Genomic DNA, 13,227 nt, shown 5'->3' with positions numbered 1-13,227 from the left:
GAAGTAAATTGTCAATAATTGTTCAGCGGTATTTTGTTGATGTGTAGCATTATGCATAGAGGATCATGAGGGTGGATGTTTCTGCTTGATTTAAATCAATGACATCCAATTCAAATCGCTTGAATCGCTGAAAGGTCAAAACCTTGCTTATCGTATTAAAAAATTCCCTCCGGAATAAGCCTAGCGCCCCATCTGTATATTCATAAATCACGGGTTGTTGAAACAAAAACGAGGATGATTTGATTACTTCGTGACTATTTTTACGTTCTACATTCCCCTCATTTCATAAGGACGTCGCAATACAAGAACACATTTCTAAAATGGCATTTTGTTCTTCTTGTGGACATTTCTAAAATTCTTCGTCCAGCATGTCCCTGTCTGGCGCTGAAGACACACTCACTGTGGAATGAACCACGCGTGACTGGAACCCTTATCCTCGCGTTTTGTTTTGTTAAACTTATCAACGATGCTATCTTAACTTAATAATTTCTTTTTTAGCTCACCTGAGCTGAAAGCTCAAGTGAGCTTTTCTGATCACATTTTGTCCGTCGTCTGTCTGTAAACTTTTCACATTTTCGACTTCTTCTCATGAACCGCTGGGCCAATTTCAACCAAACTTGCCACAAAGCATCCTTGGGTAAAGGGGATTCAAGTTTCTTTAAATGAAGGGCCACGCCCTCATTTAAGGGGAGATAATTGGGAATTAATGAAAATTTGATGGTATGTTTTAAAAATCTTCTCAAGAACCACTGTGTCAGGAAAGATGAAACTTATGTGGAAACATCCTCAGGTAGTGTAGATTTAAGTTTGTTCAAATCGTGACCCCCGGGGTAGGGCGGGGCCAAAATGGCCGACCAAAGTTTTACATAGAAATTTATGGGAAAATTCTTTAAAAATCTTCTTCTCAAGAATTGCAAAGACGTAAATGTTCATATTTATATGAAAGCATCCTCAGGTAGTGGAGATTCAAGTTTGTTCAAATCATGACCCCTGGGGGTAGGGCGGGACCACAATGGCCGACCAAAGTTTTACATAGAATTATACAGTAACATTCTTTGAAAATCTTCTTCTCAAGAATAGCAAAGCTATAATTGATCATCTTTATATGGAAGCATCTTCAGGTAGTGTAGATTCAAATTTGTTCAATTCATGACCCCCTGGGATAGGACAGGGCCACAATGGCCGATCAAAGTTTTACTTAGAAATATATAGGAAAATTCTTTAAAAATCTTCTTCTCAAGAATAGCAAAGTTATAATTGATCATATTTATATGGAAGCATCTTCAGGTAGTGTAGATTTAAGTTTGTTCAAATCATGCCCCCCGGGGGTAGGGCGGGGCCACAATGGCCGACCAAAGTTTTACATAGAAATATATAGAAATTTTTTAAAAAAAAATCTTTTTCTTATGAATTGCAAAGCCATAATTGGTCATATTTATATGAAAGCATCCTCAGCTTGTGCAGTCTCAGGTTTGTACAAATCATGACCCTGGGATGGGTGGGGCGAGCCACAATGACCAATAAAGTTTTACATAGACATATATAGGAACATTCTTTTAAAATTTATGTTCTAAATAATACCAAAGCCATGATTGGTCATTGGATTGCTTTTGATTTAAACTTTTTAATAATAAACCAATTTCTTTACTTTTTCCTAGCCACAGTGCTCAGGTGAGCGATTGGGCCCATGGGCCTCTTGTTCTTTATTTAATGATGTTGTTTTTCTTTATTTAATAATTTCGTTTTTCTTCATTTAATAATTTCGTTTTTCCTTTATTTAATAATTTCGTTTTTCTTTATTTAATAATTTCGTTTTTCCTTTATTTAATAATTTCGTTTTTATTTATTTATTTCTGGTTTGCACTATTGGGCTTTGTAGAAGCCCATTAGAGCTCAGCTAGAAGGTCACGACCTTGCGTATCGTATTACTGGATTCCCACGAACTAAACCTAGCGTCCGAATCTGTGTACCCATAAATCCTTGATTGTTGAAACTATAAGAAAAATGATTTCATTACTTTGTGGGATTTGTTATTTACAAGTGTGTGCATTGTCACCGACTTATAAATACACAAATTGAGAGTTTGTCATTTAAAATATATGAGAGCAAGAACTATAGTACCACTGACTCATAAATAGTACATATTGAGAGTTGGACATTTATAATATGTGAGAGCAAGTACTTAGTAGCCAGTACATCACCTCTAATTATGCGTTGATAAGATCAAAGAATCAACTGAAGGTGATTTGCTTTATTTCTAATATAGTAAACAATCATAAAAATATACTTGTAACCACTTTGACTTGTTTTACTTTTTGCACCTGTTCTCTTTAAACAATTTTTTTTTAAAATGTCAAATAAACCCAAGTCCGATCGATAACGTATTATTTTACAACATTTTTAATGAATATATGTAATAGTTAGATCATATTAAGTAAAATTTTAGTGGTTAAGAAGGGGCGGAGGGAGCGAAGCGACCGAGCCCCCTTCTTAACCACTAAAATTTTACTTAATAATGATCTAACTTACTTAGAACCTATCGCGCTTTTTCATTGGCTAATTAGTCAGCCCGCGGAGATACTGCGCCAAAAAATGGGTTAGAGGTCAGTTGAAAACAATTAGGCCTAAACATGGCAGGTTCTGGTGACGAGAGCGACATTTTTAAGGATGTAGACTTTTTACTCTGTGACTTTTTACCGGATGATGATTCAGATGGTGTTTTATCGCAAAGCCTTGTGAATATTCCCACTCAGCAGCTTTTCAAGGTAGAAAATGAGACCGATCATATAAGATTTGCATCACCCGTGTCGGGAGCGGATCTCAAAATTAAGCAAGCTGCCGGTATTCCGAAAAAGACTCGCCAAGCAAATAATTGGGCAGTCCGTTTATGGACAGATTGGGCTAGATTCAGAAATACAAGACCCGAGACATATATGGAAGGTGGTGTTATTTCTGAGAATATATGCGGTCTTTCAAATGAAGCTTTGAACTTTTGGATGCAACGATTCATAATAGAAATTCGCAGAAAGGATGGAACGGCTTACCCCCCTAATACGTTAACTCAGATTGTAGCTGCATTACAGCGGTATTTAAGGAGTAATTGCGATGACAGGCAATTTAATTTTTTTAAAGACGACGATCTTGTTTTTCGGGATTTTAGAAAAACTCTGGATTCACATATGAAAAGCCTGACTAGTCAAGGTATCGGTGTAAATAAGAAGAGGTGTGATCCTGTCACAGAAACGGATGAAATGAGGATGTGGGAGACAGGAGTATTTTCTTTAGAAACAGCGTCAGGATTGAGTAATGCAATTTTTTTCTATAACGGTAAATGTTTCGCATTCCGTGGAATGAGTGATCATAAACAATGTGACGCAGACCAGTTTGAAATCGGATTCGATCATGAAAATTCTCGTAAGTATGTTAAATATACTCCAAGGGTAACAAAAAATGTGCAGGGTGGCTTAAAGCATCGCAGAATTGAGATAACACCTATAAAACATTATGAAGATAAAAACAATCCAAGGTGTCTAGTTATTCTGTATGAAAAATATTTGTCTCTTATTCCACGTGTGGGGCCACTTTACAGAAAACCTTTGGATTCTACCGGACCTCATGGCCCGAAATTCAGCGCCAATAACATTCCCATGAACCAAATGTCACAGATGTTCAAAAAGTTTTTTAGTCAAGCCGGAATTGATACTTCTGATAGGAATATTTCAAATCATTCAGGACGAGTAACGTGCTGTACAAGGCTTTACAATGATGGATTTTCTGACAAGGCTGTTGTGAGTCGAAGTAATCACCGAAGCAACGCGGTTCATACGTACCAAAGAGAACAGTTTAAAATTTTGCAGGATATAAGTAATACGCTTGCGCCACCCGCACCTAGAGATAACGCTATTAAATCGGAACCCGTGTCTACTGTTGTAAAATCTGAATCTGCACCATTTAATAGAGAATCTGTCCCTGCATCGGAACCCACCCCAGCCATTCCATTTGATCCTGAGAACAGTGAAAACAACACACTAACGGTCTTTGTTCCTTCTGGAGTTGACTGTATCAAAATTATAAAAGATGGCAAACACATTTCTCTAAATATTTGAATTCTGAACAAAATATTTGTATTTTCTTCAATAAAATGTTTTTTTCTTCATCATTTACTCTCATGATTTTTTGTTTCACAGCTGGCTGTCAATCAAAATGTCACGTGACTAAAGATTTAGACAAAAAATCTTAACAATTAAGTGATCCACTTAATAGAAAATTTAGCAGCTGCTGATTGGATGAATAAGCGGGTTAGGTTCTAATGTGCGATAGTTGAATAACGGATAAGGGATTCCTGAATGTTAAATGTTGTAAACAACAGAATCTTAAAGTTCACGTTTTCTTAAATAGTTGTGCAATTAGATATCAAAGATTAAATTCTCCCCATTCATGTATTGTAATGGATGTGTTTTCGATATAGGAAAAGGTGAATGTAAAATTCTCCCCATTCATGTATTGTAATGGATGTGTTTTCGATATAGGAAAAGGTGAATGTAAAGGCAAACACCACGCTCGTTTATTGTTGAAACAAAATCAGGTCTATCAGACGCGGTGCACTAATGATTTATGGGTTCAGACCCTTACCGTGCACCTCAATAAATTCCGTATTTTAGTTGAAGTTTTTCTACTTTTAACAATTTCGTTTTTCTTTATGTAATAATTTCGTTTTTCTTTATATATTAATTCCGTTTTCTTTATATTAATTTCGTTTTTCTTTATATATTAATTCCGTTTTCTTCATATATTTTTGGTTTTTCTTTATATATTTTTGGTTTTTCTTTATATATTTTTGGTTTTCCTTTATATATTTTTGGTTTACCTTTATATATTTTTGGTTTTATTTTTGGTTTTCCTTTATATATTTTTGGTTTTTCTTTATATATTTTTGGTTTTCCTTTATATATTTTTGGTTTTCCTTTATATATTTTTTGGTTTTCCTTTATATATCAATTCCGTTTTTCTTTATATATTTTTGGTTTGCACTAATGGGCTTCCGTAGTATTCTGTATGGTATATGCAAAACAGAACATGCAAAATTTTAAAAACATGTTTTTTCTCGAATAATTATTATTTTATGCAATAACTTCACTCAAAAAGAATTTTGATGAAGAGGTCATTATTTAGCAGTCATTAATTATATAATGACCGGGTCATTATATCTAATGTGCAATGATTCTTAGGTCATTATTGCTGTAAACAGTACCTTTTGGAGTCATTATTGACTTTTGAAGTTTTCTAACCAGCCAATCAAATTCGAGTATTATCAATAGAGGTATAATAAATTCATATATATAAAGCAGAGTTTGTGAAAAATGTGTGAAAAAAGACAATAAACTCTCCGTGGCCTTCAACTCGACGTATTGTCAATCAAGATTGTAATTTCCATTTTCATGTCTATGCTATATATCATGGTAAGCTTGAGATAAAAGATACCACAGAGTCTAGTACATCTGTTTCATATTTTGATATTTTAATTGAAAAAGACTTTAATGGTAATCTTACAACTAAGCTTTATGATAAACGTGATGACTTTAACTTTTCAATCGTCAACTTCTCTTACTTGTGCAGCATTATACCATCATCTGCATACTGATTTTATATATCTCATTTGATTCGATACGCAATAGCATGCTGTGTGTATCTACATGATCTGAAACTAGGTAAATTATTGGCATATAAGCTGATGAAAAAAGAATATCAGCAGTTTTCATTTAAGGTCATCATTTCGTAAGTTCTACTGTCGATACAATGACCTTGTAAGCAAATACAATTAATCATCGAGTCAAATGTTTTTTTTTTCAATACATCAATTTACCGGTAATTCTTAGTTCTTATTTATACACTATATGGACGACGGATTTCTCCGTTATTTCCCGATCATGCCAAGGAGTACACAGAAGGTGTGACCGGTCGGCAGGGGACGATCACTACTCCATGGCACCTGATCATAACTCTGATGTTTTTGAGGACCGTGTTTGCTTTGCTCCTATTTTGTATTGTTTTATGGACTTTTGATCTTGAATATTGTTTGTTATCTTTATATGTTTCATTTAATGCTTGCTTTTTCTTCTTTGTGATTTTTTTTTCGCAATAATAATATTCTAACTCATTACCAGTACCGCCAAATAATATGTGTAGAATTTTAGTACTGCATTTGCATTTTTGCACTCAAAATCCGGACAATTAATATTACAAGCACTTCATGAATTGATCATAGGCAATAGGAAATCAAAACATAATCGCTAATATGTTAGCACAACGTCCAAAGACAGTGACTTAGCAATTTGCAATGAAAGGAGTCACCATCAAGCAAAATGGACAAGAATGAAATTGCATAAGTATCTGACCATCTTTTTTTTTCTTTACTGTATGTTCTTAGTCTATCAGTCACACTCAATAAAATCAAACATGTTATACAGAAGGTCCAAAGGAAAACTTATGAAATATTACTTTCAGATATTAGTTTCAATGGTACAATCTCTGTCAAGTGTGGGGGCGATTTCTCGAGGTCAATGACAACAACAAAATGGGCCACAAATCCTGATATTACAGCTAACAGAATTTCTACAATCTTTGATGTCACCTTAAAATCAGAAAAAATGAAAATCCAAAACGACAAAGCAGACAAAACAGTAATGTGGTGTAAGTTCAATTTTATAACACAATTTATTTGGAGATTTTAACATTTAACTGGTTAAATATACAATACATGGTTACTGTCTTGAAATATAAGCGATATTTGGGCGAGGGTAAGAAAACGTGATAGAGGGCGAGGCTTGCCGAGTCCTCTTACGTTTTCGACCCGAGCCCAAATATCGCTTATATTTCAAGACAGTAATCATGTATTTTGTTTATCCTGCAACATATTTCTTACATTTGAACGTCCAGAACAAGCTATTTCCGACAGATTTAGGCACATCTCTGCAGTTGAATCTATGACGCCATGGCGTAAACATTGCAATATACGTGACGTCACAATGCTTTTAGAACGTCGGAATACATGCACGAGGCTTTATTAGGGCAGTGACCGGATAAAGCTTTTGTTTATTAGGTTACCTTTATTAGGTTACCTTTATTAGGTCAATGCAAGGGTAAGTTGCAGGATAAAAGTTAAAAGATAATAAGATACCAGGATATTATAAGGAACACTCAATTTTCAATTTACATGTATGGAACGTTGTTAGTCAATATTTATCTAAAACCATTTTCTCTTCAGATATTATAATCGGTGCCACTGGATTTGTTGTAGTATTCTTGGCAGTCATCACTGCATTTGCTGTTCGTCACATGAGGTTTCATCCAAATACATGTCTTATTTAAATTCTTGATTTACAACACAAACATGTTTTACACGGGCAAATTCTTAAAAATACAAGCTTGTAGAAATTATTCGATTTCAAGATTTTATGAACAATTTTTTATACAACTGAATAATTTATTTTCTTCTAGACGAAAACAATCAGTTCCGAGCACAACAGATCCAAAAGATGAAATCAACTCCGAGCAGAAAAACACAGAGATTTACAAGGAACTTCCAGACAATCCTCTTTATCACTCATATCAGCCTGAAGGCATAGAAAACCAAATTTATGCTCAACCAAAAAAGAACAAAGAGAAGACACAAATGAATGATGTCTGCAAGTCTGTTTCGCAGACGAATTATTCTGAGGAAAATCAGCGTGATATTGTTTATGCCAAAGTTAATAAATAAAAGAAAACATCTTAATTTGACAATGCGATTTGATTCAAAATACAATAACTAAATTTTAAAAACATTACAAAACATACAATTTATGTACATTTTTGTTTGCACGAAAAAGAAAATAACAAGAAGTCTTTAAAATAAGAAGTTAAAATAATCGATATTAAGTTGGTTTTTTTTTTTCTGTTTTTATTAAAAAATGAAATTTGATATTTTGCTTTATGTGTAGTAAAGCTGAATACATATTTTTCAAGAATTTAAAATACTGATATTATATAAGAAACGAATTTTAATTTTTGAGAACTCATGAAGACATAAATTACGAACTACACGCCTGCATACAAGTACTGTATACAGGGAAATTTTCGCCCCCTTTTTATTTTCGCCCCTTTCGCCCTCTTCCCGATTGGGCGAATTTAAAACGGTGCGAATTCAAATTAAACAAAATTATGACTGGGCGAATTTAAAACGAGGCGAAATAGTTCGCAAGTGCAAAAGGGCGAAAATAAAACGGGGCGAAAATAACCCTGTACAGTGTTTCATGACATGTATAACGGATTCACGATTGATAAAAAGGTACGAGGTGTTGTAATTCATGTATCTCGTAAATTAGCAAAAATTATTCATTTCTCTTCTTTACACCATTTGTCTAATGATTTGCAATAGTTTTTTTTTTAATAAAAGCTTGCATTATTTTTTTAATTATATTTACATCGCAAATGGTAAATACCGAAATAATTCATAAATTTGTATAAGATGAGATAAAATGCAAACAAATGAAATAGTTGTCACTGCTACATTAGAAAAAAATGAATATAACTGTAATAGTGTACAAAGGATACTCTAGGTTGACGTGTTCGGGGTGAATAAATCAGGCGCAGATCCAAAATTTTAATTTTTTTTCCAAGGGGGGGGGGGGGGTTAATTCCAGTCCAAAAAAAAAATCCAACAAAGAAATTTCGAGAAAAAAAAAAAGCTAAACTTACCCAAACGTCAAAAACCTATTTCGTTCGGATGGGGGGTAAAGGGTAGTCGATGACGCCTATTGCCTTACATCTTTTACTTTTCAAACATATTTTACGCAATTTGCCTTAACCTGGGGGGGGGGGGGGGTCTGCGTTTTTCCAAAGGGTGTCCAAGGTAACCTTTTTTCTTGCTTTAGTATATAAATTTATTAATCTTGCAAATTCCAGGGGAGGGGGGTGTCCTGACTCCTCGGACCCCCTCTAGATCCGCGCATCTAAATTTGTATGTATGAGTGGTAATAGATGTCACATGAGACAAGTAGCAGGAAAACACTCTTGTTATGAATTAGAGAGGATTGTGGGTGAAGTGTTTTATGAAAAGACCGATGGACTTTACGTACGTGACAAAGCTCAGGTTTGATCAAGAAAGATGATGTGTTAAATACCGGATCCTAAGATTAGACATTAAGAAAAAGGCATTAATATTGATGATGAGGTGCATGTGTTGTACAAGGCGCTTGATGATTAGATATTCAGTTTTATTTACGTTAGCATGTGTTTTAAAAATGTTTTATATTTGTCTCTAATTTCATTCAGTGATCAGAAATGAAGTGATGTAACGAAACAATTACAGGTTTTAATATGGCGCAGGATGTTCTTAGATGTGAATTATGCTTAAACGTTGAATTCAAATCGGAAGCAGACGCTTTTTGTAACACTTGTAATGTAAATCTGTGTGAGACCTGTGTCGGTCATCATATCATATCGATGCCTTCATTGAAGCATAATGTAATGACTCTTTCAAGTCGAAAATGTGATTTCAAAATCCCTGTTTGTTCTCATCATTCAAAGCAAAATTGTGAGCTCTACTGTCAAAATTGTGTATCCCCCGTTTGTGTTGAATGTATTGCATCTGGGTCACATAAATTTCACGATCTTGAGGAAATCAACGGGGTATATAAATCAAAAAGACTAAGTGCAGAAAAAGATAAATCTGAATTTAAAAATTGTATATTACCAAAGTTTGACTCTATCATTGCTGAAATTGAATGCCTGGATCAAGGACTTAGAGAACAGCATACTAATCGAAAAGAAGCAATCACACAATGTGGAAAAACTGCACATGAAGTTCTGGACAAAGTAATTGAGCAATATTTAACAGAGGCAGACACGCTTGAATCAGAAGATATCAAATCGGTAGAAATACTAAGGCGTGTTTTTCATCATTTGAAACTAAAAGTAGAGTCAGAATTAAACGGGCTGCAAAATATTGTGTTGGCAAGAGATTTCAGCAAATTGCAGTGCTACTCATCAAAAGTTGAAGAACTAAGAATAATACCGTCCCGTTTTCAGTTAGAAGTACCTGCACTTCAAATGTGCATGCTTTCTGAAGATAAACTTCTAAAAGAAATCGGAAGTCTATCACCGTCTCTTAAAACTGTTATTCCAACGAAGGCCGTTAAATGTAATCATGAACTGAAATTATTTGATAAAAATGTTGGGAAAAGATTTTGCCAAATTCCAAAACTACTTGCTGTTATTGATACAGGTTTCCAACACACTCTCAGAGTTACTTGTTCCAGAACATTTGACAAGTTTTATGTCAGTGGGGATGCAGAATTTATCAGACTTCTAACATTCAAAGGTGATATTTCGGAAACGCTGACGACAATGACCCGTAACATCGTTACGGATATAACGGTAACTAAAGATAATGCCTTGGTTTACGCTGATGGAAGAGATCGCACCATAAATCTTGTTAAAGATAAAAAAGCTGAGTGTATCATAAAACTAAAGGACTGGAAGCCATGGTCAGTAACAAGTACATCGACTAATGAACTTCTGGTATCCATGTGGACCGACAGTTTCAAAGATAGCAAAGTTGTTCGTTTTTCAGGTTCTCTAGCAATTCAGGAAATTCAATTTCGAGAAGATGGAAAACCTTTATATCATTATCCTGCTTTTGTGGAAGAAAACGTCAATTTAGATATGATAGTGTCTGACATAAATGAAAATTGTATCGTCGGTACAGATAAAATGGGAAAGCTAAAGTTTGTTTATGAAGGAAAATTTAAATCACAAAGGTTCCCAGAATTTCATCCCTTTGGTTTAGCTACTGACCGTATCGGTAACATTCTCATTGCAGACAGTGATAACCACGTTATACATATCATCGACAAAAATGGGATTTTCATAAAATACTTAGATGGCTTTAATTTGAAAGAGCCATATGACATAAGTATCACTGACGATGACAATCTTATTGTTGTGGAATACAAAACAGGAAAAGTTAAAATTCTCAAGTACATCGAGTATGCGTAATGAACAAGTAGGAAGAGTACTGAATGTTTACTAAGATAAAGTGGGAGAGGCTTTCCTTTTTGCTAGTCTATTTTTTAAAAGCTGTATGTTTGATAACATAATGATGAAGTATTATATATGAATATATGATATATAAATATGAAGCAAAGACCATTGAGTTTAAAACATGCTTTAATAATGTTCGTTGTACTTTTTTTATTTCTGACATAATATCATACATTTATCTATTTAAATATTTTTGATTTGGTCCGATGTTATCATTTGTTGAATAGTAAGTTACCACGAATAAATCAGACAACATACAACTGTAAACACCTTTTGTCACCGATAAAAATAAAATAATATTTTAAATTTCGGATAAATTTTCTAGTTTTCAGAGGAACATAATAACAATTATATTATATATATAAATATATAAATAATTATAAAAATTATAAATGTATATGTATCTTTACTAGAGCTCTCTAGAACTAACAACTTCGCTACTCTGTTTTAAAGGAATACGCACGCTCGTCCTCAAACCGCTCTTGAAATAGTGCTATACCTAAAATGTACCATGTTAGTTTCGTGATCTGGAAATATATATGATGATGATGTTTTCGTGACTTGTCTAATATTTACCTAAATGTACAAACAGTTATACTTACCGAGGTCTCAAAATCCTAGACTTCAAAATTCAATTATCATTAAACTCAATTTTTTCAACTACGATCTCGGATCTTTCAAGAAAGCTTAGAGAAAATCCTCAAATAAGCTTTTATGCTCACAGTCCCAGTCTGAAACTCCCAAAGAGATGTAGTAGATGGTTTTTAAATGACGTATTATGCCTCGGAGCTATTCCGCCATCTTGTAAGGCAAAGAAGTGAAATTTTTCAGCAACCAATTTTAAACACAGATGCATTTGTAGAAATTTTCAATCTTGAAACTATGAATAAACAGAGCCTTTTATCAAAGGTATATTCATAAAAAATTGTAATCATTACCTCAGTACCCAGCATAATAAACTGGGGTTGATTGAATAATGAATGGATCTGGAAATGTTGACCTACAATATGTTGGTCATGGGGAAATAACTCATTTAAAACCCTCAATAGAAAACCATCTTTTGCCACAAAACAGTACAATATTGAGACACTTCAAATTGGCTCAATGATTCTACTGCTAAGAGACATAGCTATATATTTTGCGTAAAAATGGGTTGATTAATTGTATTTTTCACCTTAAAATTTAAATTTCAGCTTATTATAGATTATTTGAAGCATTCTTTTTATCATTTTCGACCTGGAAAGTTTACTTCTATCTACTGTCTTATCTAGATCTGTGATTCCCAGTCTCTAAACACAACAATGCCCTTGTGTTTATAATTAAACAGGACAGAAATTTAAACCAATGGTTGATACCTTCACGATAGCTAATTCGTTTTATTATATGATTGAATAATTTCCAACTCTCTGATTGGCTGAGATCCAACTATGTTAGAAAAATACTACGTTGTATTGACCTGCACGTGACGTTCCAGGTCAATACAAGGATTTATTTCCTCTACATTGATCTAAAAATAGATTGGGAAATTCCAAATTGATACAAATTGTTTCGGAAAGCTATTTATATGACTATGATTTTTTTTTTCATGTCAGCAAAACATAAGCGAATATATATTTTGGGGTGAGGGTGGTAACAGGGAATGCAGCCCCCCCCCCTCCAGCACTTTTACTGAACAACATTTTTTTGGCAGTCAGTTTTCCCTGATATACTCCTTCCTTTCAAAATCTATCCTATAAAAAAAGACTGACATATATTTTTTTCATGGCAACTAAAATTGATAAAAAAAAAAACATGCATTTCACATTGATAGGTCTGGTAAGGTTTATTCACATTTTAATTCTGCTTCTCTCTTGTATTTGGCTAGGACTTAATAAATGCAAACAAGTAATGAGCTGTATCATTTTATCAGTGAATCATATAATAAAACAATTATTGCTTTTTTTTTCGGTCAATACAATGATTTAGCCATCTTCGAAGTACAATATTCACCTCGCCCTTCGGGCTCGGTGAATATTATACTCCTCAGATGGCTAAATCATTGTATTGACCTCAAAAAACAGCAATAATTGTATAATAGCACTCGCTAATTGAAAGAAAGGCTTTGATTTCGAACTCCGGTGGTGATTGGCCTGAGTCGATAAATAG

The 13,227-nt window shown here is 33.8% G+C and overlaps 2 protein-coding genes across 3 annotated transcripts in view; both read left to right on the top strand.

The window, feature by feature from the left end:
• LOC134250542 (uncharacterized) overlaps positions 1-8,070 on the top strand; it is a 47,993-nt gene extending 39,923 nt beyond the window's left edge. For both annotated transcript variants that reach the window (XM_062732904.1, XM_062732903.1), the window contains exons 3-5: positions 6,505-6,690; positions 7,265-7,340; positions 7,498-8,070. In XM_062732904.1, the coding sequence (XP_062588888.1) occupies positions 6,505-6,690; positions 7,265-7,340; positions 7,498-7,759 (524 nt within the window). In that variant the 3' untranslated portion in view covers positions 7,760-8,070. The remainder of the gene's footprint in view (positions 1-6,504; positions 6,691-7,264; positions 7,341-7,497) is intronic.
• Positions 8,071-9,357: 1,287 nt separating this feature from the next.
• Positions 9,358-11,037, top strand: LOC134250547 (uncharacterized). Its single transcript, XM_062732912.1, has one exon. It carries the CDS (start codon positions 9,358-9,360, stop codon positions 11,035-11,037), a length of 1,680 nt encoding a protein of 559 aa, XP_062588896.1.
• Positions 11,038-13,227: the final 2,190 nt, after the last annotated feature.

The sequence above is a fragment of the Saccostrea cucullata genome, unplaced genomic scaffold (genome assembly GCF_032062105.1).
Source record: "Saccostrea cucullata isolate Sc308-1 unplaced genomic scaffold, CSIRO_AGI_Scuc_v1 ctg1686, whole genome shotgun sequence".
Lineage (NCBI taxonomy): Eukaryota > Metazoa > Mollusca > Bivalvia > Ostreida > Ostreidae > Saccostrea > Saccostrea cuccullata.
This window is presented reverse-complemented; position numbering and strand designations above follow the sequence as displayed.